Source organism: Artibeus jamaicensis, unplaced genomic scaffold (assembly GCF_021234435.1).
Source record: "Artibeus jamaicensis isolate MK-2021 breed Jamaican fruit bat unplaced genomic scaffold, CSHL_Jam_final scaffold_1019, whole genome shotgun sequence".
Taxonomy (NCBI): Eukaryota; Metazoa; Chordata; class Mammalia; order Chiroptera; family Phyllostomidae; genus Artibeus; species Artibeus jamaicensis.
In genome coordinates, this window is record NW_026522025.1 from 1,770,518 (window position 1) to 1,795,785 (window position 25,268).

The 25,268-nt window shown below is 46.2% G+C and overlaps 1 protein-coding gene across 1 annotated transcript; it reads left to right on the forward strand.

Moving 5' to 3' along the window:
- Positions 1-282: 282 nt before the first annotated feature.
- On the forward strand, positions 283-657 carry LOC119040200 (putative 40S ribosomal protein S26-like 1). The gene has a single exon (XM_053655639.1). The coding sequence runs from the start codon at positions 283-285 to the stop codon at positions 655-657; it is 375 nt and encodes a 124-aa protein (XP_053511614.1).
- Positions 658-25,268: the final 24,611 nt, after the last annotated feature.

Below are 25,268 nucleotides of genomic sequence, written 5' to 3' on the forward strand. Positions count from 1 at the left end.
CTAAGAGAAAGACCTGGAGACTGCTGTTCCAACCCCAGCTCGGGCAGGTGATGGCTGGGTGGCCGGCCTCGGGGAGGAAACGCACCCTCTCCCGACCTCAGCTTCTTCGGTGTAACCTGCCTGGGCACCAGATTGCGCCAGTTCTCGTTGATGGGTTCCACTGAGCGCCTGCGCTCTCCTCTTCAGGAAGCTGGGAAGCGTGTTCACTGGAGGGCTGGGCTGCAGGACGTTTCAGGGTCCCTGCTCGGAAGTGCTCCCCTCTCTCGGTTCCTTGCTTCCAAGATGACTGAGGAAAGAAGGAACCACGATCGTGGAAAAAAAAAAAAAAAAAAAAAGCCACGGCGCATGCGGCCTATTTGCTGCACCAGCCGCACCGGATGTAAGCCCAAGGACAAGGCCATTGAGAAGTTCATCATTGGGAACATAGGAGAGGCGGCAGCCATTAGGGACATTTCCGAAGTGTGTGTCTTTCACACCTACGGGCTTCCCAGGCTGTGCGTGGGACTGTTGACAGGTGACTGCGTGACTTGTGCCACTCACAGCAAGGTGGTCAGGAGTCTCTCTTGTGAGGCCTGCAAGGACCAAACAGCCCCACCCCGATTTAGACCTGTGGGTGCTGCCCCACGACCCCCACCAAACCCCATGGAAAGTCCTTAAGAACTGAAGAAAAGTTCTCTGGGAAAAAAAATAAAATGGATATTATACTTTAAAAAAAAGTGCTCACCCTGCCAGGTGGCTCTGATGGTCAGACCCTGGTCCCGAACAATAACCCAGAAGTGCTTCCCTCCACTGAAGGCCGGTGACCGAGCCCGTCTCCTGCCTCTCGGGACACTGTCCCCAGGGGCCAGGGACAGTCTTGGCCCCCTTTCTTCAGTTCAGTCCTTAACACTGGCTCCTGAAGCTCAAGATTTCTTTGGTGGCCTTTTCCCGATAGGTCAGTGCATCTCCATGAAGCCTGGAACCCTGGCAAGCCCCCAACGCCAACGCCAACTCGCACGCAAGACCACCGCTGACTGAAAGGGGTGCTCCCTAGGGCCAGACCCTGGTCCAGGAACTAGCTCATTTATTCCTCAGCATAGCCCTATGCATAGGCAGCTGCCTTTTACAGATGAGGAAACTGAGGCATAGAGGAAAGAGCAGCTAATTCCATCTGGAGAAATAAGGAAGGCATCCTGGAGGGAGTGTCTGAAAGCTCCAGTTTGCCAAAGAGAGAAGGGGAGGGCCTTCTGTGCAAAGGGGACAGGGTCCCACGTCCCCCCTCCCCTGACCCCCGCTGTCTTTGCAACCTGGAGCTTGACACGACTGTCTCTAAAGTTCAGATCCAGGCTGTGCGCCGGGCCCTGGCAGAAGCAAAGGTTCTCTTATGTGCCCATTTGCTTATCAAGCTCGTGCAGGCTGAAAACACAACCTCTCGCAGCAAAGTTGAAGCATAAATTACAAAAGGTTTCCTCTGACAAGAAACAGACTGTATTCTTAATTCCATGGGAGCAACTTCCGCCCTCTCCTGACGGGTGCCCCGGGGTCCTCAGGCCACAGCTCTGGCTGGGCCGGCGGCTGGTTTATCTGAGGAGAAACAGCCCGCCCACCTGGCAGGCACAGTCAGAGGCCTGGCCCGAGGAGAGGAGCGGGCCGAGCAGGTGCAGGCAGTGGTGGAGAGAAGCCCTCTTCCTGGCCACCCAGGGAAAGAGCTGGGCGCTGCTTCGTCCAGCAGAGAAAGGAAAGGGGGCTGACATGAGAGGCCTGGGCCCGCCCACAGGACGGGGTCCTCGGCCCCATGGTCAGAACAACAAGAACTCTAACCTGCTGCACGAGCAGGAGAGGCAGGGACCTCAGCCACAGGGTGTGACCACAGCAAACAGTTCTATGCCTCTCTGGCTAAAAGCTGAGTTTGGGGCCTGGACCACTTGTTAGGGATGCTAAGACCCAGCTGCAGGGCTGGAGGAGGCAGGGGGCAAGAACTGGTGCAGATGGGAGATAATGGGGAGAGAAGGGGACTGGTTCCACCAGGGAAGCTTCCCACCTGCCTTCCCACTGCCCCAACCTCCTGACTTTTGACTCCTTATCACTCCTAGCAGGTACCTGAATGGACTAAGGTTTTGTCACCTGCCAATTTAGATAATCTCGGTGGCTTAACCCAGTGGAAGTTCAGTTCCTGCTCACATTCTGGGCTGGACAATCTCCCACAAGCTCCTTCGGGGACCCAGGCTCCTTCCACACAGCGAGTGGCTCTTCCTGCCAGCGGGTCCTTGGCATGCTCTGCCTTCAGTCCGATGGAAGAGGAGAGGCGGGGAGGGTCCCGTGGAAGGTTCCACAGGCCAGGCCTGGCCGTGGCCTGCATCACTTCCACCCTGTTTCCTTGGCCAAATTCAGCTCCATGACCGCACCGAACTACAGGGAGCCTGGAAAAACAGTCGGTGTGCCCAGGAGAGGGAAATGGGTTTGGTGACCAACAAGCCAGGGTTTATCATTTCAGGTCAACTCTTGGCCTGAAAAATCACAGAACCTTCGAATCACAAACCCATAGAAGATAAGGATCCTGAATTCAGAGAATCCTACAAATATGAAATCAAAGAACTTTCAATTCTTATAATCACAGAATCTTGAAATAATGCAACCATGGACTGAACAGCTGGTTGAACATGTTCAAGTCCATCGGACCATAAGTTGCCTGGCGGGGGGGTAGGGGGGCGAATCTCCTGCAACTTTGCACCCTCAGCACCCACCACACTGATCATTAGCACAGCAATGCCAGTAACGGGTGCAGACAGGGGTGCGCCGCCTGCGGTGTGCCAGGCACCCTGAATAGCACCCTGAATATTTAAATTCGGTTCGTTCTCGCAACAACCAACCCTATGAAGTAGAACTATTTATTATTACCCCCAATTAACAGATGGGAGAATGAGGCAGAGAGGCCAAGGAATTAACGTGGGGTCAGCTAGTAAGCACTCAATAAATACTCGATGTGGAGACACTGAACTACTGTGGATTGCTTTCTAAGTAGGACAGTTTTCCTTTCACATTCTCTCTCAGCTGTGGAGGAGAAAGACAGTAAGCGGGTAGAGTACCACTGAAATATCACGGAGACCCACAGACGGTGAACAATTCACGGTGTCTTTCGCTCCCCAAAATTCTGCGATGAATCCCATCACAACGGGACAAGTGGCAGGGCCTCATTAATTTCGGGGAGGGTTTGTAGTCGGTCTGAGGAGGGATCTGCAGAAGGGCTACCCACCACTCAGGGAGGTGGCCTTGCCGCCTCCCTGGAATCAACAAGGAGCCAGACGCCCAACACGATCCACTTCTACACGTGCAACACACTGACAACCTAAAAATGCCAGCCTCCTCCTTGTGTGTCAGCTAAATGTCACTGGCGACATTTGACACAACTCAGGGAAGAAAGGAAACCCAGTATTATCGCCGACTAGATAACCACAGGCCCAATCAGGGGCCCCTGGCCCCAGAGCGGGAGGGGGAGAGAAGGCAGCCCACCAGGAAGGCAGCTCCAGCTCCTTCCGGGATGGGCCCACCTCCAGCTGCTCACGGACAGGAGACTCCAATTACTGGCCTGTTCTGCATGTGGGAACCAGGACTTACAACCACCAAGGCACCTGGTTAGGCCACAGAGGGCTGTTTCCCCTCTCTAAGCCTAGTTTTCCCACCTGTTTGGGGAGGACAGGCAGAATACTGTCTTCAGGTAAGGACTGACGCCGCTCTGATGCTCAGCAATTCACACAGTCAGCCCCTATTTACCAAGCAGCTGTTATGTGACAGGCACAGGTCGAGGTGCTGGGGACACAGTCACCCTCTTCACCAGACCGTAAGCATCATGAAGGTAAACCCCAGCTCTCTCGCTCACCTTTATAGCCTAGCCCGGGCCCACGTAGGTGCTCGGTAAGTATGAGTGGAATGAATGCACGAATGAATGACTGCCCACTTGTCTGGCTTTCCACCAGCCTGGGAACTTCTTGGGAGGCTAGACAGTCCTCAAAGGCAGGCATCAGGTAGCACGTATCTCCTGGCGCCCAGTTCCCAGCAGATCGGTGACAATCTTGGTGCCTACTGTACCAGTTCCCACCACGTGGGACGCTTTTCAGTGGCACCCAGTGTGAAAAATACCTCCACTGTGGGAACAAAATGAACATCACCAATGAGAGGCAGATGGGCACTGAGGCCCACTGAGCCACCAGGTGCCTCCCCGTGTCATCCTGAGAAGGACACCACGTCACTTATGCAGTGTTCCAGCCTCAGGGGCAGCTCCTGAACCTAATCAGAACAACACCTCAGACAAACCCAAAGTGAGACACAGTCCATTGAGAAAGGAGCAGGGGGCCAGGCCCAGACAGTATCTTCAAAAATGTCCTCGTCCTGTGTAAGACAGAGAAATGCTAAGGAGCTATTCCAGGTTATGGGAGATGGAAGAGATAAGGACAAGTGATATCATGTGGGATCACATACCAGAGGGAGAAAATGCTATAAAGGACATTACTAGGTCAATTGGCAAAACAGGAATACAGTCGGGATTAAAGGAAGTGTTAGGATTGGCTTCCTATTGCTGCTATAACAGGTGATCACAAGTTTAGAAGCTTAAACAGCACACGTTTACTCAGCACACGGACACCCTTATGGGGCCATTGTTCTGGCTACACAGTCAGGAACTGAGTGAAGTGCTAATGAGGAACTCACTGAAGTTGTGTTTATGCAAGAAAATGTTCTTATTCTTCCAAAATACATACTGAAGTATTTACAGGCCAAGGGCTGCTGCATGTGGAGCTCACTCTCTGGAGCTTCTGGAATAATGAACAGTATTCAGAGAGAGAAAGGGAGGGGAAATGATAAGGCAAATGTGACAATTCACAACACGCGATTCTGGATTCAAAGTATATGGTCCTCTTTCTACTATCCTTGCAACTTTTCTACAAATTTGAAAATAATTTTCAGATTGAATGTGTGCATGCCTGTGCGTGTACTGGGTTCTCAGTAAGCGAGGCTGCCTCGGAGCTGAGAGAAGAGGCTCCCCCCCCCCCCCCCCGTGTCTTGGTCCCATCTCACCAAAGGGACTCCCCACTGCAGACGGGAGAAGGGAGAAAAGCTGCATCCTCACCGTGACCTTCACCCCTTTTCTCTGACAATCTCATCTTTCATCTCCCATCTATTCCTTAATCCACACCTGATTGCTCGCCCGTCTGCAAAACCTCATCATAATAATTGCTCCCTGTATTAAGCAACTGGTGTGTACTGGGCCCAACCCCTTGTCACTTCATTTAATCCTCACAACAGCCCTTCAAGTGGAGGATCAATAATTCCTCCGACAGAGACAAACACTCCCAGAGGCTACTGACTTGCCTAAGGCCACGCAGCTAGAGCTAGACTTTAGGTCATGTCTGATTCTAAAGGCCGGCTCTTCCACATACTGCCCCGCCCCACCCTCCGAGTACTGATTCGCTGGACTCCGTGCCAGCCACTGGTGTACCAATGCAGTCAACCCCGCTCTCAGCCTCCAGGAGTCTATGATTTGGCCAGAGAGGCAGAGCCAGGGCTGAGGCGGGGTAAGGAGTAGGGGTCAAGGTCAGTCAGGTTTCCAGAGTCTGGCCTCTGAATCTCTGAGCTGAGTTGACCTCAGCTAGAAGGTTATCCTGGAGTCCTGGAATTCGTGCATGCAAAGAGATGAAATCCTTCCCGCCTCCCCCCCCCCCCCCCCCCCCCAAGATCCTGGCGTCAGGCATGGCTAGGGTTTCAGCCTATGCCCTGGATAAAAGGGCCACCGACGATTTTCTTTTTAGTCAAACCTCTTCTGCCCTCTAGTGGCAAATGCAGAGATGACAGAAGGAGAGGCTTCACTCAGAAGACGGGCAAACCCACGATAACTCAGCCTCCGCTCAGCCTGAGGTCCGTGAACTGATTTCCAGGCTTGTAAATGGAGCGGCCTGGGGTTGAGGCTCCAGTTTGGCAGGGGTCATTCTGCTTCACCAGGAGAGGAGCTCAAGTTTTCTCAGATCTTCTATCGAGCCCAGAATTTATCCCCAGACAGGGACCGTGGTGGTCACAGCCTGAGCCCGCCCTCATCCGCAGACCGAGCTCCGACCCTGGCTGGAGACCGGACTCCCCCCACCAGCCTGCCGCCATCCCTCTGCCTGCTCCCCGGTTGTTAAACACCATCATTATTGAATATTAAATTCTACACATTTACAGTTAGATAAGCTGCATAGAAAAACAAAGGTGATGCATGCTCAAAGTGTATTACTTGCTAATTATCGTCTTACCTTTTACTACTCTCTGTGCCCTTGAGCTTATTTAATCCACCGCAGCTCCATGACATAAATACTATGCAATGATGCGCTACTGCTCCTCTCCCCCCAGCTCTGTGTTCAGGGGCCTCACGCTGGTAGCTTGAGACCAGCCACGGTGAGAGGATTCACGCCACACAAACTGGCAAACGTGACAGAGTCAGGGTTGAGTCAGTGTTTTGTTGAATGTCTGGATGAGGAGCCAGCAAACGACAGCCAACACGTTACTTTTGAACGGTGACCTAAGAATGACTTTGCATTTCTAAAGGCTGAAAAAATAACAAAGAAGAATATGTAACAGAGCCCAAACAGGCTCACAAAGCCTGAACAATTTCCTATCTCACCCCTTACAGAGTTTTCTGACCGCATGCTCCTCTAGACGTGAGGAAGTGGTGCATAAAATGTTAACAGTGCAGACCGCAAACACATCAGGTCTGTAGCTGTTACACTGTAAGTTACATAAAATATTGAGGAACTATTTCTCCAGCATTTGAAAACTGTTCTCTTCTGCAAAAAAAAAAGTCATTCACATCATCGACAGACAGATTAAACTCCAAAATATGCAACACCGAAACTGAGAGAGGTTTAAATTATACTCGTAAGCATAATTTGTGCGAGGTTTGGGAGACAATTTTACAGAAGAACATCCATCAGATTTAATGACAATAAATTTGCGTGGGAAAGAAGAGCAGATTGGAATGCAGCTCCAATTGTCGAATTGTGTTTGAATGGCGACCGTCGTTAGCTATATCAGAACTATATCAAAACATTATGGAGGTTCCTCAAAAAATTAAAAATACAACTACTGCATAATTTAGCAATCTTGCTTCTGGATAGACAGGGTCCAGCAGAAGTTATACATGCTTGAGTGGTTAGTAGGGTGATAATATGGGTGTAATCACTTATAGTTTTAATTTGAATATTTCACCTACAATGTCATATTGGTGTGCCTGAGTGTGATATTGTTATGTTACAGAATGACATGCTTATGATTTTTTAAGAATGTTAGAGGTTTTTTGTGTTTTTTAAAGATTTTATTTATTTATCTTTAGAGGGGAAGGGAAGGAGAGAGGGAGAGAAACATCAATGTATGGTTGCCTCTCCTGTGTCCCCTGCTGGGATCTGGCCTGCAACCCAGGCATGTGCCCTGACTGGGATTCGAACAGCTATCGTTTGGTTTGCAGGACCCTACTCAATCCATTCAGCTACACCAGCCAGGGCTGCTTATGATTTTGTAATAAAAGATTTTGTAATAAAAAAGGAGTGTTATTTGTGCCAGACCCTGTATATTAGGTAAATTTGGTGAAGAGTAGATGGGAATTCTTGGGATTTTTCTCCAAGTCTAGAATTAGCCTCCCATGCCCCCCCCCCAAAAAAAAACAGTGAAAAGAAACAAGTTAAAAAGCTGATGGGCAGCTGTGTGCCCACGGGCACGTGTGTGGACGGCTGCGGGGGGGTGCGGTCTGACTGGGCCGCTTCACTAGGTGCTGCCCTTTTCCCCAGTGTCCCCTCCCAACCTCCCGCCTACAGGTGTGTGCCCGGTTGCCAGGGACTAGGACCTGAGTGGGGCAGTAAACGGGCCCCGTGCTGGGGATTCAACATTCAGGACACAAACTTTCCCTTAATCTTCTGTTTTCCCACCCACACGTGCCCTCTTCCGCTCCCCCCACCAAGGCCAGAGACCTTCTCTAGACTCCTGCCCAAGCCGGGGGTGGGGAAGCGGTCCTCTGGCTGCAGGGGGAGGAGTCAGGGGGTCTGACTGCTCTCCGTTCTCGGCCCGCCCACTTCTGGAAGTGCTGAGCCTTCTCCCCGCGGTACACAAATCCAGCTGCTGGGGTGACGCACGGGGTGTAAGATCCAGCTTTCCCGCGCCTACTGAGTCAAAGGCCTGCTCTCTGCTCCCAGCTCCCCCAGTGCTGCTGCGGGTCACCTCCTCTCCCGTTGTTCTTTGTCCTCGTGGCTTCACTATTGTAATCAAATCCGCGTGCTGTCACTTTAGTAGAGTCTCAGAAAGCAGCGTGTGTGTCCTACGCGTCATCTTTAATGGGAAGCCCTTTGCTATGCTTTCTAATCTTTCTACAAATGACCACACATTTCTTCTGCAATTTTAAAATATATTTAAGCGCACGAAAGAGTTACATATTGTGAAACTATATCAGGCAATTTAGAAATAGGGTGTTCACCACGTTTCTGATGGGAGGATGACTAAGTTCTGAGAAGGGGCTGAATAGTATAAGAAAAGTATTTGGAGGCGCCTGGGTTTGAACCTGAACTGCCACTCACTGACCCTGTGACATGAAGGCGAATAAATTCTCTACGGATGCATTTTAACTTTTGTTACAACTACTACAGAGGGAAGGCAGCGGGGTGTATGGGGGAGGGTGCGCAGGGGGAGGGGCGGCAAGGAGACCACCATCCTTCTGCAGCTCCAGTGTCACCGAATTCCAGAGGCAGCGGGGACTCTCGCGCACTCAGGCCAAAGCTCTACTTGTGGCTGAGGCTCAGGAGCGAGCACGACAGCGACCAACGCTACGGGGGTGGCAGGGAGGGGGGAAGGGAGGGCCGTGAGGGACCACGCAAACCCAGGTTATAGCCAGGCTTCTGGGCCCGCACCAACGCGAGGTCAGAATAGATACAGGGGTGTAGTCAAGACGAAGTCTCAGTGCCAAACGCACGTCCTCGTCCTCGCCAGGTGGATGCAGAGAACGAGCCTGCAGCGCGAAAACCACGTCTGCACGCACCGGCGCTCACCTCCTGCGGCGTCCTCAGGTGCTACACGTGTAGGGGTGAAGGGTGGGGGTCCGTGAGGAGCGGCCTTTCCATATCTGGCCACACGGGGGCAGCAGAGGACAGGCAGAGAAAACCATGAGGGTCTTGGGGAGGGGGTGAGAGAGGGTAAGAAAGAGAGAAAGACCTGGAGAAGGATAGATAATACATAAAAAAGAAATGGCATAAAAATAAAATGGGTTGGGGAGACCGACAGACAGTCCCTCGGTGAGGGCCAGCCTGGAAGCCCCAGGGCTTCACAGGCAGGTGCCAGGTGCTGCTGGCTCACGTTGGGACAGACAGTTATGAAGCCACTTTACAGATGAAGAAACTGAGGAGGAGAAATACCGAGATCAGCCGTGAGGTCACGAAATTGGCACTAGATCATTTACTGGCTGGGTTTTTCAACTTCTCTGTATCTTGTTCTTTACCTACCTCACAGGGTTGAAGTGAGGGTTAAGTAACATGTAAGGCGCTACAGTAACACTCAGCACATAATAAACACTCCATAAACACCAACTATTGTTCTTATGTGTTTGTTGTTGAACCCTCACAACATGGGGGGGGCCTTTGGTTTCCAAGTTTGTGGAGTCTGATGACAAACACTCTCCTGTGTAACGAGGGGGAAACTGAGGCTCAGAAAGACTGTCTGACTTTGCACATGGATCTGGAGCCAGGAAATACCAGAGCCAGGGTTCAAAATCGGCCCTTTTGACCCCTTCTTCCATCATGCCCACGGCGAAGGCCTGGACAGCGGCGGCTGTTCTTGTTAGGGACAAAGAAGGGAGATGTTGGCCTTGCTCACTTCCCACACCCCTAATCTCTAGCCTGTCAGGGACATCTGGACAGTGAGCACACCAAACAGATGGCACAGGAGAGGCACACGCAGGCACGGGAGGGGGGCTGCACCTGGTCTCCAAAAACCTGGCCTCGGATTGCACTGGGTGCCCCCCAGTCAAGTACTTAACCTTCCTCCCTGCCCCACCTGCTTCCTCTGCAAAATGGAGATAACGAGGATCCTTTCTTCCTCAAGAGAGCAGGTGGGAGGGTGGAGGGAGGTGACCGACGCAGAGGGCCCGCCTGGCACACCGGATGCTCCAAGGAAGGACTTCTCTTATTACTTCCAGAATTGGTGTACTAATACTCTCACAGGGCTATTTTAAAAAGTAAAAGAAATGATGGGTGTTCCAGTGTCTCAGACACCACAGATACTCAATAAACGAGACTTAAATTAGATCTGCTGCCAGGACCACAGTGTCGAAGGCCCCCATGGGAAAGTATGCACCCCACAGAGGTGGGCCTCCTCAGCCAATGGTAACTCAGAGACAAACCCTCTCACACCTTTCAACTATACCCCATAAGAAGAATGTGAAGCCTTGGTAGCAAAGTGAGATTTGGGACCTCCTGGTCAGCCCTTGCTGGCCCTCTGGTGGCCAGTAGTCTTCTCTCCTTACCCACCACCCTCACTCTCAGCAGGCAACTCCAGACCCTGCCTCACAGTCAGCCATGGCCCCAACACAAATGGCTCCCAGCTTCTCCCCGCACCAGTCGCCAGCATCCTGCGCCATCCTTGCCTACAGGCAAACAAAACCAAGAGGTCAGTGTTCTGATAGCACAAAGACTGTGGCAGCACCAGGGAGGGCTAACTCGGCCTGCCGGGGCCTGGAGGACTCACTGGAGGAGGTGTCTCTGAGCTGAGTTTTGAAGTATAGGAAGGCATTTGCAAGATTTAGAAAGGGAAACGCATTGTAGACCAAGGAAAGTGCACATAGAAAGATGGGGAGGTGTGAGGGTGAGTCTGTCGGGGAACTACTAGTGGCTTGGTGTGGCTGGGACAGAGGAGAGGGCTCAGAAGGGAGCAGAGGCAGGAGGGACAGAATCACGAAGGAGCTCCATGCATTCACACCTCCCCCAGACTCAGTTTTCTCCTCAGTGGTATGAATGTGATATGTCTCTTGTAAAGAAAAATACAAGGGAAGGTCTCTGTACAACATCTGGCATTTCACTAGCCCTCAGGGAACAGCAGCTACTGTACACTGAGAACCGTAGGAAGTCAGTCACTCCAGTATCTGAAAAAGCACAACGGCAAGGTCGGCTTGGAACCTTGCAAAATGCCAGGGAGGAGGAGGGAGGTGCCGGGAGCAGAAGGGAGGTGTTGGCTGCCTAGAGTCCGCATCCTCTCGGCCTGCCCTGGAGGTCGCCTGCATAGTTTCCAAGTGTGCCAACAGCTTCTCACGTCTCTCTGCCCGAGAACTTCCTGTAGCATTAGAGTCTTCACAGCCACGTGCAGGGCAGGCCAGAAATGCTTCAGAGTCAATGCCCAGGAGCAACAAGACGGACTGGGAGTCGGTGGGTAAGACCTCCTGCTTCCTGGCCGTTGGTGGGACAAGTCCAAGGATGTTCCACTCAGCCTCTCAGAGGGTCCCCAGTTGAACTGAGCTCCAAGTGACACCAGAGAAAACCCACTCGCGGGGCTAGCTCTTGTCTGCTCTTCTCCATCTCTGTCTCACTCCCGCCCTGCCTCGCGATGCCTCTGTAGGGTCACCTCTCAAATAAACCAGTAACACCCAAAATCTTGTCTCAAGGCCCACTTTTGGAGAAACCCAAACGAAGTAGTTGGTAATGGAAGTGACCCTGGAAAGCAGATCTCAGAAGATTCCAGAATAAAATTACTAACTAGCCAGATGGCAAAAAAAAAAAAAAAAAAGAGGAGGAGGAAGAGGGCGGGTTTCTGGTGGGAGGTGGGAAGTTTGCGTGGTGTTAGGGTGAACGGCTGGGGCTGGGAGGGAGCGGGCGGGAATCAAACACGCGGAAAGGGAACCAAAGGCCTGGAAGAAAGGGAACCTGTCAGGCTCTGCCAAGTCTGCTGTAAGTCAGGGCACTTTGAGAGAACTAGAGGGTCTCCATCACACAATGCTTAAAAACTCATCTCCTATAGCTGGAGGGCAGACTGGGCCAAAAATCAGCCTAAGATTAGATTGTAAGTATGACTGAGTTACAAAAGAGGCTGAATCCACAGCCCCAGTAAGTCCTGGGCTAAAGGCAGAGTCCTATAGAGTAGAAGTGAGACCCCGAGACTCGGCATTCCGACTGGAGAACCTCAGACGCCCCCCCCCACTCTCCTGAGCCCCGTGGGTGGGCACGAATGCCTCCCTTCCCCTCACAGAGAAGCGCAGCCTCCCACTGCCAGGAGGCCGTGCAGACTCCTCCCCTAAGGCAAATGCCTGCCAAGATCAGAGTTGTCCCCACCTCCCCTTAGCCCACCGCACCCCACCTCTCATGGCACGCAGACCAGAAACTGCGGACTGCTCTCAGCACGGTTCGACGGGGAAGTACTTCCCGTGCATGGGAGGCAACAGCATTCAGCAGAGCTGCAGGAACTAACCAATATATGCCAGGAGGAACTGGGAGGGTTTTTATGAGAGTATATCTTGAGGGTGTTGGGCCATGGTGGAGGAAGAATATAAGGCTGTATAGGAAACCGTTGATTCAAGTGGGTGCTCCTGTCACTCAAGAGTTCACATCCTGACAAGGATGTTCAAAGTCAAAGCTACTCTTAACACATTATTGGAATGGCTCCTTGAAGCTTGGAGATGACCATGGCCTACAGTAAATGGGATATAAATACCACAACTGCCTTGGCAGAGTATTACGGAAGAAGTCAGAAGGCTCGCCGAAGCGGGCATGCGAAAATGGATCTATGATGCGAGACCAGACAGCCACCAGCTGACGACGTTCCGCACCAGTACGAGAGAGGACACGCTCTTTACTAACTGGATGTGCGCTGTGGAACAAGTGACTGCTGTGAGAGACTCAGTGCTGACTTACCTTCCTCTGTAAACCAAGCCGATGGGAGAGAGTCATCTATGGGATCGGGCTGCCTGGTTTCGGCAGGAAGATGGAATTCTGAACCATCAGAGGCCGGGCGGCAGTACCTTTTAACCATCAAGAGCGAGGTGAGTGTTACGGAACCAAAACTGGGACGGTGACCAGAGATGCTGACCCGCAGGGCTAAGTGGTGATGGCTGATGGATCGTAGCGTTTCTGAAGATGAGCTACTTGGGCAGCAATGTGGAGTGTTGACTGGTAAGCCAAAATTTATTAGGAGCTTGGAAACAGAAGGCCAACGATCAGTTGCCACATGGGAAAATCATGATTCCCAGACCCCCGGGTTGTAGACTTGAGCCAGCTCTCAGATCGAGTCCATTGACCGAAGGAGAGGCAGGTCCCTGTGAGGAAGGACCCAGCCATGCCACAAGGAGCATATACAATGCATATCCCCTCCTTTCCCCAAAACTAAGTATGTACTGGAGAAAAGGGAACACCCAGTCCTCCTGGGAGCATTTAAGTAAAGCACCTGAGTGGGCACTCGGTCCGGGAAACCCGAAATGCCACCCGGGCTCCTTTGTGGGACTGGGGCTGCATGAAGGCCGGAGGACACACGAGTCCTGGCCCAAGTCCATCTGACAGTGGAATCCTTCCTGCGAGAAATGGTCAAGTGAGAGAACCTGAAACTGTCCCCTGCTCTGACCAAGAGAAGGAATCAGATCCGTGCTACACCACAGGTGCAGAAGGGACAAATCGGTGACGCAAATCCCGTGTCTCCTACCTCTGTGGCACCGAGGCCACTCTGCCAGCTTCACCTTAAGAGGTTTACAGCAAGCACCTGAGGGAAAGGGGAAGAATCTGCAATGGATCCCATTTTAACAGCCCCTTTATAAAAAAATTTCCAATAATAAATATGAAATAAAGTGAGAAATAACCAGATTGAAAAAATATAGGCAGCTAAAAGTTTCTTTTTGTCAAAATTTTCTATGTATAAGCATGCCATTGAAATTTTAAAAAGCATTACAATACCAAAAAAGGAAAAAGGAGAGGCAAAAACTTTCTAAATACCTTAATATAATATTTTGAAAAAAGGAAGAACACTACCATGATGGGTGTGGCTCAGCCGCTGAGCATCATTCTGCAAAGCTAAAGGTCGCTGGTTCAATTCCCAGTCAGAGCACATCTCTGGGTTGCTAGTTCAGTCCCCGGTTGGCACTTGTAGAAGAGGCAACCAATCGATGTTTCTCTCCCTTTCTTTCTCCCTCCCTCTCCTTCCCCCTCAAAAAAAAAAAAAGAAATAAAATCTTTTTCTTTTTAAGAGGAAAACCATTGAGTGCTGGCCTGTGTGAACCAAAGGGTCACTGGTTTGATTCCCAGTCAGGGCATATGCCTGGATTGTGGGCCAGGTCCTCAGTGGGGGGCATGTGAGAAGCAACCACACATTAATGTTTCTCTCCCTCTCTTTCTCCCTCCCTTCCCCTCTCTAAAAAATAAATAATATTTAAAATATATATTTTAAATAAATATAAACAAAAAAAATTTTAATGAAAAAGAGGAAAACCTACACCCTGCCAATCTATTGAAATGATTAATAATAACAATACAATTTGTTTTTAAGCCTTAACTTTTGCAAATTTGCCAATAACTTCATCAAAATGATCTTCTTCCCATTCATGTTAAATAGACTAAGTACTAATATACTATAACATCAATCTATCCTTACTCCTTTCTATTTTAATTCTTAAAAGTCTCATTTTTATGAAGCAACCCATACATGATTGGCAGAGACTCTTAAAAACTCATTTCACAACATATTTCAGAAATGATACTACTGCATGTTACTTTGTTTTAGGGGATGAATTCTTCCCTACATTTCACTGGTCTCCAGAGTTGAAATTTTGCACTTGAGTGTCTTCACCATTCACCATGTTTGGTAAAAACCTCCATTTTTATTCTGCAAAATCAGATAAAATGACTGACTGGTAGCAAATACTGACATTATCAGAGTCATCACTTTAGAGTCAGTATCTAGTTCTTCATGGCAATGATCAAAGCATCCGGGCATTGTCTTTCTACTTCTTCTGGCATCTTGTCATTCCTGACATTCTCCTCCTAAATCTGATTCTTTTTTCTTCTTGTAAATGTCTACTCCTTCCATTTCAGGCTGTGTCCTCAACGGCCTTCCCCACGGTTTCCATGTGCCAGGCTTCCAGCGTGAGCTGCACTACACATTGTCCAAGGCTTCTTCTGGCTCCTTGCAGATATTCTGGTTTCTTTTTAGCCTCATCTAAAATTGTACATGAAATAATTAAAAAGCAAATCATGTAGCACAAAGAACAAATGATGAGTTGATTCTAGGCCCATGCTGTCTTCTAGACTGCACAGTATTGCAGAGGTTCGCACGACCTCTCGGTTTGTCCACACTGTGAGCGCAGCTTCATTTGCCTCAGACTCCTGTTTCACTGACGTACCAGCCTTCTGCAGCATTTTAATAGATAAGGTGATATTGACAAGAATGGATAACTTTTTTCCAAAGTTTAAAAAAAATCACACATTAATAAACACTTTCAAAAGTGTGAACTCTATGAAAGTTCAGGAAAAAAAGATTGTACAAGGCACAAATAAAGATTTAGAATTAACAACTTTGATCTTTACCTAAAACGCACCATACTTATCAAACAAAAATACTATGCCTCAAGTTTCACACTTGGCTTCACTGTTTTACCTTTTAAACAACAACAAAAAAAACTCTCCAAGAGGTCACAGACAGTAACAGAATGAACTCAAGTTCTGAGTCTTTATTTTTACACTCACTTCACTATTATCATGCGTCTCAAATCTGCTGTTTAAACACAGGAATACGCAGTTCCACGGAGGCAGGAGTGGTAACGAACTGGTCCTAGGCAGGCTCCAATGATCCCAAACCCTTACAAACATGCTCTTGAAACAGATGCATGGAGCTGAGTCTGCATACACCGGGGGCTGACTGCATGACTTGGTTTCCTCTGACCTACCTTCCGTGTAGAACACAACGCTTATTAAAGACTAAGCAATGAAACAGTGATCATTGGGTCCTGGCCCCAGTTAAGATGGAGTGAGCACACCCCACCCTCTCTCCTGTTGTACGCAGCAGCAACATACAGGAAGTCCCTCCCACAAAGAACACAGGGAGCCGCGGTCTGATGAGCCTGAACATAAATGGCAACAGGGGGGGGGGGGGAGGAAACCAGAAATTGAAGAACCACTAATCCAAGGGTGAGTTTCCTTGTTTTTCATTCCTTCAGTATTGCCCACCCTAGACCTAACAGCAGTCTGAAACCCAGAAGAGCAAAGCCAGAACTGTATCATTTTAATGGTGAAAGACAGAATCTTTCTCCCCTAAGCTAAGGACGAGGCAAGGCTCTCTACTCTTGCTCCTCCCATCCAACATGGCGGTGGGAGTAAAACTGTCCTTGCTTGTACATGACATAATTATTTACACAGAAAACCCTAAGGAATAGACCCAAAAAAGCTCCCATACCTGAGTCAGTTTAACAAAGTTGCAAGATGTAATGTCTGCATACAAATATCAAATGTCTACCTATATAATAGTAAATCTTGTAAATAGCACTTAAAATTAGTTTTGATCTTCTTCTTTTTCTTAGATAAGTCCCTTTAACATTTCATAAAATAAGGACTTGGTGATGATGAACTCCTTTTAACTTTATCTTGTCTGGAAAGCACTTTATCTGCCCTTCCATTCTAAATGAAAGCTTTGCTGGATAGAGCAATCTTGGAAGTAGGTCCTTGCCTTTCATGACTTGGAATACTTCTTTCCAGCCCCTTCTTACCTGCAAGGTTTCTTTTGGGAAATCAGCTGATAGTCTTATGGGAACTCCTTTGTAGATAACTATCTCCTTTCCTCTTACTTCTTTTAGGATTCTCTCCTTATCTTTAATCTTGGGTAACTCAGTGATGATGTGCCTTGGTGTGTTCCTCTTTGGGTTCAACTTCTTCAGGACTCTCTGGGCTTCCTGGACTTCCTGGACATCTATTTCCTTTGCCAGAGTGGGGAAGTTTTCCTTCATTATTTGTTCAAATAAGTTTTCCATTTCTTGCTGTTGTTCTTCTCCTTCTGGAACCCCTATAATTCGGATATTGGAATGTTTCAAGTTGTCCCAGAAGTTTGTAAGTCTCCTTCATTTTTTTTTAATTCTTGTTTCTTCTGTTCTTCTGGATGGATGTTTCTTTCTTTCTTTTGTTCCAAATTGTTGCTTTGAGTCCTGGTTTCCTTCCTGTTGGTTCCCTGAATATTTTGCTTTATTTTACTTTTGGTATGTTTCACTTGTTCTTTCATTTTTTGACCAAGCTCAATCAGGTCTGTGAGCATTTTGACTATCAAGGCTTTAAATTCTCCCTCAGATAGGTTGGTGATCTCCTCCTCGCTTAGTTCTCTTTCTGAAGATTTGCTCTGTTCTTTCCTTTGGACCATGTTTCTTTGTCTTGGTGCAGCTGATATGTTGTATGGGGGCGGGGCCTTAGGTGTTGACCCGGGCAGGGCGACTCTCCTTGCTGCAGTGTGACCCTGCTGTCTGGTTGCTCTGGTTGATTTTTTCTTTAATTCCTTGGTTGTTGGAGTTCCATGCAGTTTGATTTTCTGGCATGTTTAGTTGTTTATTGATTTTAGATTGGTTGTTATCCTCCTTTTGGTTGTGTGAGGAAGCAGTTTCTACCCCTGCCTCCACCCTGGCAGCCATTTTTAGTCTTTTGAGGAAATTCCATACTGTTTCCCATAGTGGCGGCGCCAATCTTCATTCCCACCAGGGAATGAGGTACATGAGGGCTCCGTCTCTCCACATCCTCTCCAACGCCTGCCATTTGTGGATTTACTGATGATAACCATGGTGGCAGGTGTGAGGCGATATCTCATTGTGGTTTTAATTTGCCTTTCTCTGATGATTAGTGATGTTGAGCATCTTTTTACACATCTACTGGCCATCTGCATGTCCTCTTTGGAGAAGTGCCTATTTGGGTCCTCTGTCATGGCACCCAACTTTAATATTTACTCTAAAGCTACAGTAATGAAGACAGTGGTATCAGCAAAGGGCTACATACATAAATCAGTGGAAGAAAACAGAGTCCAAAAATAGATGCACACAAAACATGGCAATTGATCCTTTGATAAAAGTGCAAGTACAATTTGATAAAGAAAGGATAGCTCTGGCTGGTGTGGCTCAGTGGACTGATCACAGGCCTGTGGACAAAAAGGTCATGAGTTCAGTTCCCATTCGGGGCACGTGTCTGGGTTGTGGGCCAGGTCCCCAGTGAGGGGCACACTTGATCAATGTATCTCTCATGCACTGATGTTTTTCCCTCCCTCTCTTTCTCCCTCTTTTCCACTCTCTCTAAGTGTAAATAAATAAATTTTTTAAATTAAAAAAAATAAAGGATAGTCTTTTCAACAAATAGCGTTGGAACATTTGACCATTCATATGCAAAAGAATGAATTTCAACCTAAACTTCATGCCTTATACAAATATTGACTCCAAGTAGATCATGGATCTAAAGATAAAGTGTAAACCTATTAAAATTTTAAAAGAAAAGATAGGAGAAAATCTTTGTTAGGCAAAGTGTTTGCAGATATGATGCCAAAAGCACAATCCATTAAAAATTGATAAATTGGACTTTATGAAAATTTAAAACTTTTGGTCCATAAAAGACCACCTAAAGACTGGAAGAAAATCTTTGCAAATCACAAAGAACTTGTATCCAGAATATACAATGACTGTTCAACATTCAACAATAAAAAGAACAAACTAAACCCAAGGCAAATAGAAGGAAGGAAATAAGAAAGTATAGAGTGGAAATTGATGAAATAGAGTATAAAAAGGAGAGAAAACAGAAAGGAAGTTGTCTTTTGAAAAGATTAACAAATGAGAACCTTTTAGCTAGCCTTTTTTTTTTTTTAAGAAAAAAGATTGAACCCCTATGTTCAGTGCAGCGCTATTTACAATAGCCAAGACCCGGAAACAACCCAGATGTCCTTCAATAGATAAATGGTTTAAAAAGCTGTGGTACATTTACACAGTGGAATCCTACTTGGCCATAAAATTTTTTTAATATTTTACATTTTGCAACAATATGGATGGATCTGTTATGCTAAGTGAAATAAGCCAGAGAAAGACAAACACTGCGTGATCTCACTTATATGTGAAATGTAATGAACAAAATAAACTGACAAACAAATTAGAAACAGAGGCATGGACACGTGAAACAGACTGACAGCCGTTAGAGGGGAGAGCGGGTGGGTGGACTGGATGAAAGGTGGAGGGATTCAGCATCACACAGACACAGACACCAGTGTGGTGACAGCCAGAGGGAAAGGGGGTGGGGGTGGAGGTGGACAAAGGGGGAAAAATGGGGACTGAAAGAGACTTGGCTTGGGGCAATGGGCCCATGATGCAGTGTGCAGACGATGTTTTAAAAAACTACTACAATCAGGAATGAAACAGGGGACATTACAATTGGCCTTACAGATTTTTTTTAAAGGATTATAAAGGAATACTATGAACAAGTATATAGCAAGATAATTTAGATGAAATGGACAAATCCTAGAAAGATGCAAACTATGGAAACTGACTCAAGAAGCAACAGAAAATCTGAATAGATCTATTACAAGTTAAGACATTGAATTAGTAATAAAAAAAACTACCCACAAAGAAAAATCTAGGCCCAAATGGTTTCACTGGTTAATTCTACCAAACATTTAAGAAAGAATCAATACCAATTGTTCACAAACTCTTCTAAAACATAGAAGAGGGGAGAATATTTCCCAACTCATTCTAGGAAAGAGGTATTACCTTGATACCAAAAGTGGACTAAAACATCACAAGAAAGTTACAGACCAATATCCCTTATGAATATAGATGCAAAAATTCTCAACAAAATATTAGCAGACTGAACTCATCAACATACAAAAAGTATTATACATCATGACCAAATGGGATTTTCTCCAAGAATATAATGTTGGTTTAAAATCCAAAAATCAATGAATATAATACACCATATCAATAGAACAAAGGACAAAAGAGTATGATCATTGCAGTTGATGCAGAAAAAGCATTTCACAAAATTCACCACCACTTCATGATGAAAATACCTAACAAACTAGTAATAACTAGTAACACCTAACAAAATAGTAATTCCTTAACCTAACAAACAGAATCTACAAAAATGCACAGCTAACATTAGATTTAATGGTGAAAGGCTGAATGATTTCTCCCTAAGATCAGGAAGAAAAAAACAAACAAACAAGGCAATCTTGCCTCTCTATTCAACATTTTAGTGGAGATTCTAGCCAGGAAATTTAGGCAACAAAGTGAAATAAAAGGCATCCAAAATAAAACTATCTCTGTTTCTAGATGACACAGTCTTGTATAGAACACCCTAAAGAACCCACTTTAAAAAATCAGGACTAACAGATGAGTTCAGCATGAGTACACAGTATAACATCAGTGTGCAAAAATCTATTGTATTTCCACATACTTTTAATGAACTCAAAAATTAAATTAATAAAACTATTTCTTTTACAATAACAGTAACATCAAAAAGAATAAAATACTTAGAAATAAAATTTTAAAAGAAGTACAAAACTTTTACTGTGGAAACCACAAAACTTTGTTGAAAGAAATTTTAAAGAACTCATATAAATGGAAAGATATCCCATGTTCATTGACCAGAAGACTTAATGTTATGATGGGAATATTTCTCAAATTAATTTACAGATTCAAAAAAATCTTCACCAACTTGCTCATTTTGTCAAAACTGACAATCTAATCTTAAAATTCATATGGAAATCAATAGACACAAAATAGCCAAAACAATCCTGAAAAAGACAAACAAAGCTGAAGGACTCACACCACGCAATTTCAAAACTTACCACAAAGCTACAGTAATCAAGAGAGTGTGGTACTGGCATAAAAATAGAGATCAGTGGATAGAATGGAGAATCCAAAAACAAGCCCTTCCATCTATGACTGAGTTTTGCTGGCTGCCAAGACAACTCTATAGGGGAAAGAACAGCCTTTCCGACAAATGGTACTGGAAGGGTTACATATCCACATGCAAAGGAATGAATTAGGGCCGTTACCTCACACATATAAAAAAATCAACTCAGCCCTGGCTGGCGTAGCTCAGTGGATTGAGCGCGGGCCTGCGAACCACACACTCGTGGTTCGATTCCCAGTCAGGGCACATGCCTGGGTTGCAGGCCGGTTCCCTGCAGGCCAGTTCCCAGCAGGGGACGCACAAAAGGCAACCATACATTGATGTTTCTCTCCCTCTCTCCTTCCCCCCCTTCCCCTCTAAAGATAAATAAATAATAAAATATTTTTAAAAAAATCAACTCAAAATGGGTCAAAAACTCAATGTAAGAGCTAAAACTCTAAAACTCTTTGAAGAACACATAGGTGTACATTTTCATGACCTTTGATTAGGCAGTGGTTTCTTAGATATAACATCAAAAATGCAAACAACAAAGGGAAAAACATAACACTGTACCTCACCAAAATTAAAAATTTGTCCTGCAAAAGACACCACCAATAAAGTGAAAAGACAACCCTAGAATGGGAGAAAATACTTGCAAATTATCTAGCTGGTAACGGACTTGTATATAAAGAATTTTTACAACTCAATAACAAAAGACAACCCAAATAAAAATGTGTAAAGGGCCCTGGTTGGTGTAGCTCGGTGGATTGAGCGCGGGCCTGCGAACCACACGATTGCGGTTTGATTCCCAGTCAGGGCACGTGCCTAGGTTGCAGGCCAGGGCCCAGCAGAGGACACACAAGAGGCAACCACACATTGATATTTCTCTCCTTCTCTCCTTCCCTTCCTCTCTAAAGATAAATAAATAAAATAATTTTTTAATAAAATTATTTATTTAAAAAATGTGTAAAGGACTTGAATAGACATTTCTTTTATTTTAATTTTGTTTATTTATCTTTAGAAGGGAAGGGAAGGAGAGAAGGGCAGAAATATCAATGTATGGTTGCTTCTGGTGCATCCCCTGCTGGGAACTGGCCTGCAACGCAGGCATGTGCCCTGACGGGGAATTGAACCGTGATCTTTTGGTTTGCAGACCCGTGCTCAATCCACTGAGCTACACCAGCCAGGGCTTGGATAGACATTTTTACGGAGAAGATACTCAAGTGGTCAGAAAGCACATGCAAATATGCTCAATACCATTGGTCACTGGGAATATGCAAATCTAACCCTCACCACGATCCCATTTCCAAAAGACAGATAATAATGAGTATCGACAATGGTGTGGAGAAATGAGAAGAAACCTGATTACACCACTGGTAGGACGGTACCATGGCCGCAGGTGCTGTGAAAACAATTTGGCAGCTCCCCAACGAGTTGAACACAGAATTATAATACAACCCAGCAATACCACTCCTAGGAATTCATCCATGAAAAATGAAAACACACGTTCACACAAAAACCTGTACACAAATGTTCACAGCAGTAACATTCGTAACAGTCACAAAGTGGAAAGAGCTCAAACGACCACCAACAGATGAACAGCTAAACAAAACGTGCTCTACCCACGTGGTAGAGTGTTATTCAACGACAAGAAGGAAAGAAGTACTGGTCCATCCTGCAACATGGATGGACCTTGAAAGCATTATCCTAAGGGGGGAACGACCACCTTCTGTTCAATTTCATTTATGTGAATTTTCCAGAACAAATTTATAAAGACAGAAAGTAAATCAGTGGCTATAACGGGGTTCGGGAGTTTTGGGCAAAGGGGTAATGTCTGCTAATGGGTACTGAATTTCTTTTGGGGGTGATGAGAATGTTCTAAATTTGATTATGGTGATGGTTTCACAACTTTTGGAATATACTATAAGTCACTGAATTGTACACTTTAAATAGGTGAATGGCCCTGACTGGTGTGGCTCAGTGGATCAAGTGACAGCCTTTGGTCACCAGATTGCTTCCCAATCAGGGCACATGCCTGGGTTGTGGGCCAGGTCTCCAGCTGGGGGCATGCAAGAAACAACCATACACTGATATTTCTCTCCCTCTTTTTCTCCTTCCCTTTCCTTCTCTCTAAAAATAAATAAATTAAATATTAAAAAACAAATAAGTGAATTGTATGGCATATAAATTATATCTCAATAAAGCTATTATTTAAAAATACTCATCTATAAAAAACAATTTTAACAAATGGGCAAAATGTTTAAACATGCAGTTCAGCAAAGATAGATGGATGAAAAAATAAATACATGAAAAGGTGCTTAAGGTGATTAGCCATTGGGGAAATGCAAATCAAACCCACGCTAAGATACCACTGCACTACTCTTAGAATTTTTTTGTAAAAAAAGAGAAAAACAAAACAGGTGCATTAATGTGGCAACTGTCATATGTTGCTGGTGAGAATGCAAAACAGTACAGCCCCTCTGGAGCGCAGTTTAGCAGTATCTTATAAAGCTGAACATTTATTTACCATATTTACCATATGCTACACTTAAGTGTTTCCTCTGGACCAATGAAAATGTACAACGCTACAGTCTATTTGGGGTGTTTACAGCAGCTCCATTCATAACCACAAAAAATAAAAACAACTGAAATGCCTTTCAACAGTGAGTGGACTAAGAGATGGCGGGAGAGCCGGGCAATGGAATACTGCGCAGCGACGAATGGGGATGAACCACTGACACGCGCAACGCCTCTGATGAACCTCAGAGGTGTTGTGCGAAGTCAAAGAAGCCAGGCTCCAAAGTCTACCTACTGCATTATTTCATGTACATAACATTCTGGAAAAGAAGAAACTGTACAGACAGAGCAGCTCAAGGAAGTCTTCTGGAGTAAGGAAATGCTCAGCATCTGATTGTGATGGTGTTCCCACAAATCTGCACACGCTCAAACTTCTAGAAATGCACTATGAAAAGGCCCATCATGCTGTATGTCAACACAAAAATAAGCATTTCAGGTGGTCCACAAATATATTTCATGTGTATGGACCGTATATGCGTGCACACACATGCAAACATAATTTAAATTCAACGGTCAAGACTGCCTTGCGCTTTGACCATCAACAAGAGTTTTTTGAGGTGACTAACACTTTAAATCTCTCTGAGATTGTTTAGAATTATTGTCCGGTGGTGGTGATTTCAAAGGCAGACCAACTCGTAGTCGATATTATTACTGTTTTAAAGGAGCCATGCACCCTCTCATTGCCTCCTCTACGGAGGACGGCTCCCACGCCCCTACCTCTCTGTGGTGTGCCGCTCTCTCATGCGGTTCCAGAGCAAAAGCCCTTAGACTTAGAGCAACTGACCCTGGGAGACCACAATCAGTACAAGGATAAGGTGGGATTCAGACAGAGTCTGCCGTAGACCCCCAAACCCTGGTGTGAACACATCAATGGCGATTGTGTGTGTGTGTGCGTGAATATGTAAATGAGTAAGTCCCCATGGGCACAACTATATAAATCTTAATATGTATGGGATATCAAGTAATATAATATAAAGCAAATTTTAAAATATTGATAGTGTGTTAATGATATCACATTTTTTTAAGAAAACGTCTCGTGTTTTGCAGATGTGTTCTGAAATATTTCCCAGTGGTATTTCACAATATCTGTAATTTTCTTGTAATTCTTCAATGAAAAATTAGGCAAAGCAAATATGGCCAATGGTAATCATTATTGAAGTTATGTGATGAGTATGTAAAGATTTATTATGCTCTTCTCTCTACTTTCTTATACATTTGAAAATTTTTACAACCGAAGGTTTTCCATATGAAAAATGCATCAGAAAAATCCCAGAAACATGGAGTCTCGTAGTGGGAGACCCAGCGAAGCCTCACTCAGATGACCCAGCACAGCCCCGACACGGTGCCTGCCAACGGACCTGAGTCACAGCCCGAAGGGTCCCAGGTTCTTGTTCCTTGGAAAACAAAAGGGAAAAGCAAGTAACATGTTTTATAAAGCTTCCACCCTAAAATGCTGAAAACAAGGATTATGTAAGGCTGACACCGGCAAACTTTCAGCTACCTTGAAGGCTTGGTTTTCCAACAGGCTGGCCCTCTTTGCGGCAGAGGCCTAAGGACAGGCTGCAGGGAGGATGTCAGCTCTCTCTCTCTTTTCAAGTCAGTATGACATGGGTGTCGGCCAATTGCAAAGTGGAGAGTTTTTTCATATTCTTTAACATATAAGGCAAGGACACAGAGGGCCATGTAGCTTTCAGTCACTGGGACACCTGCTCCTGGAAGCCTGAGTCCACACTAAGAGATCTGATGCCCTGAGGCTGCCACTATGGAAGGGCTGTGTGTAGTGCTTCAGCCAGTGGTCCAGCTGAGCCTGGCTGTCCAGGTATCTGTGCAAAGGCACCAGACACCTGA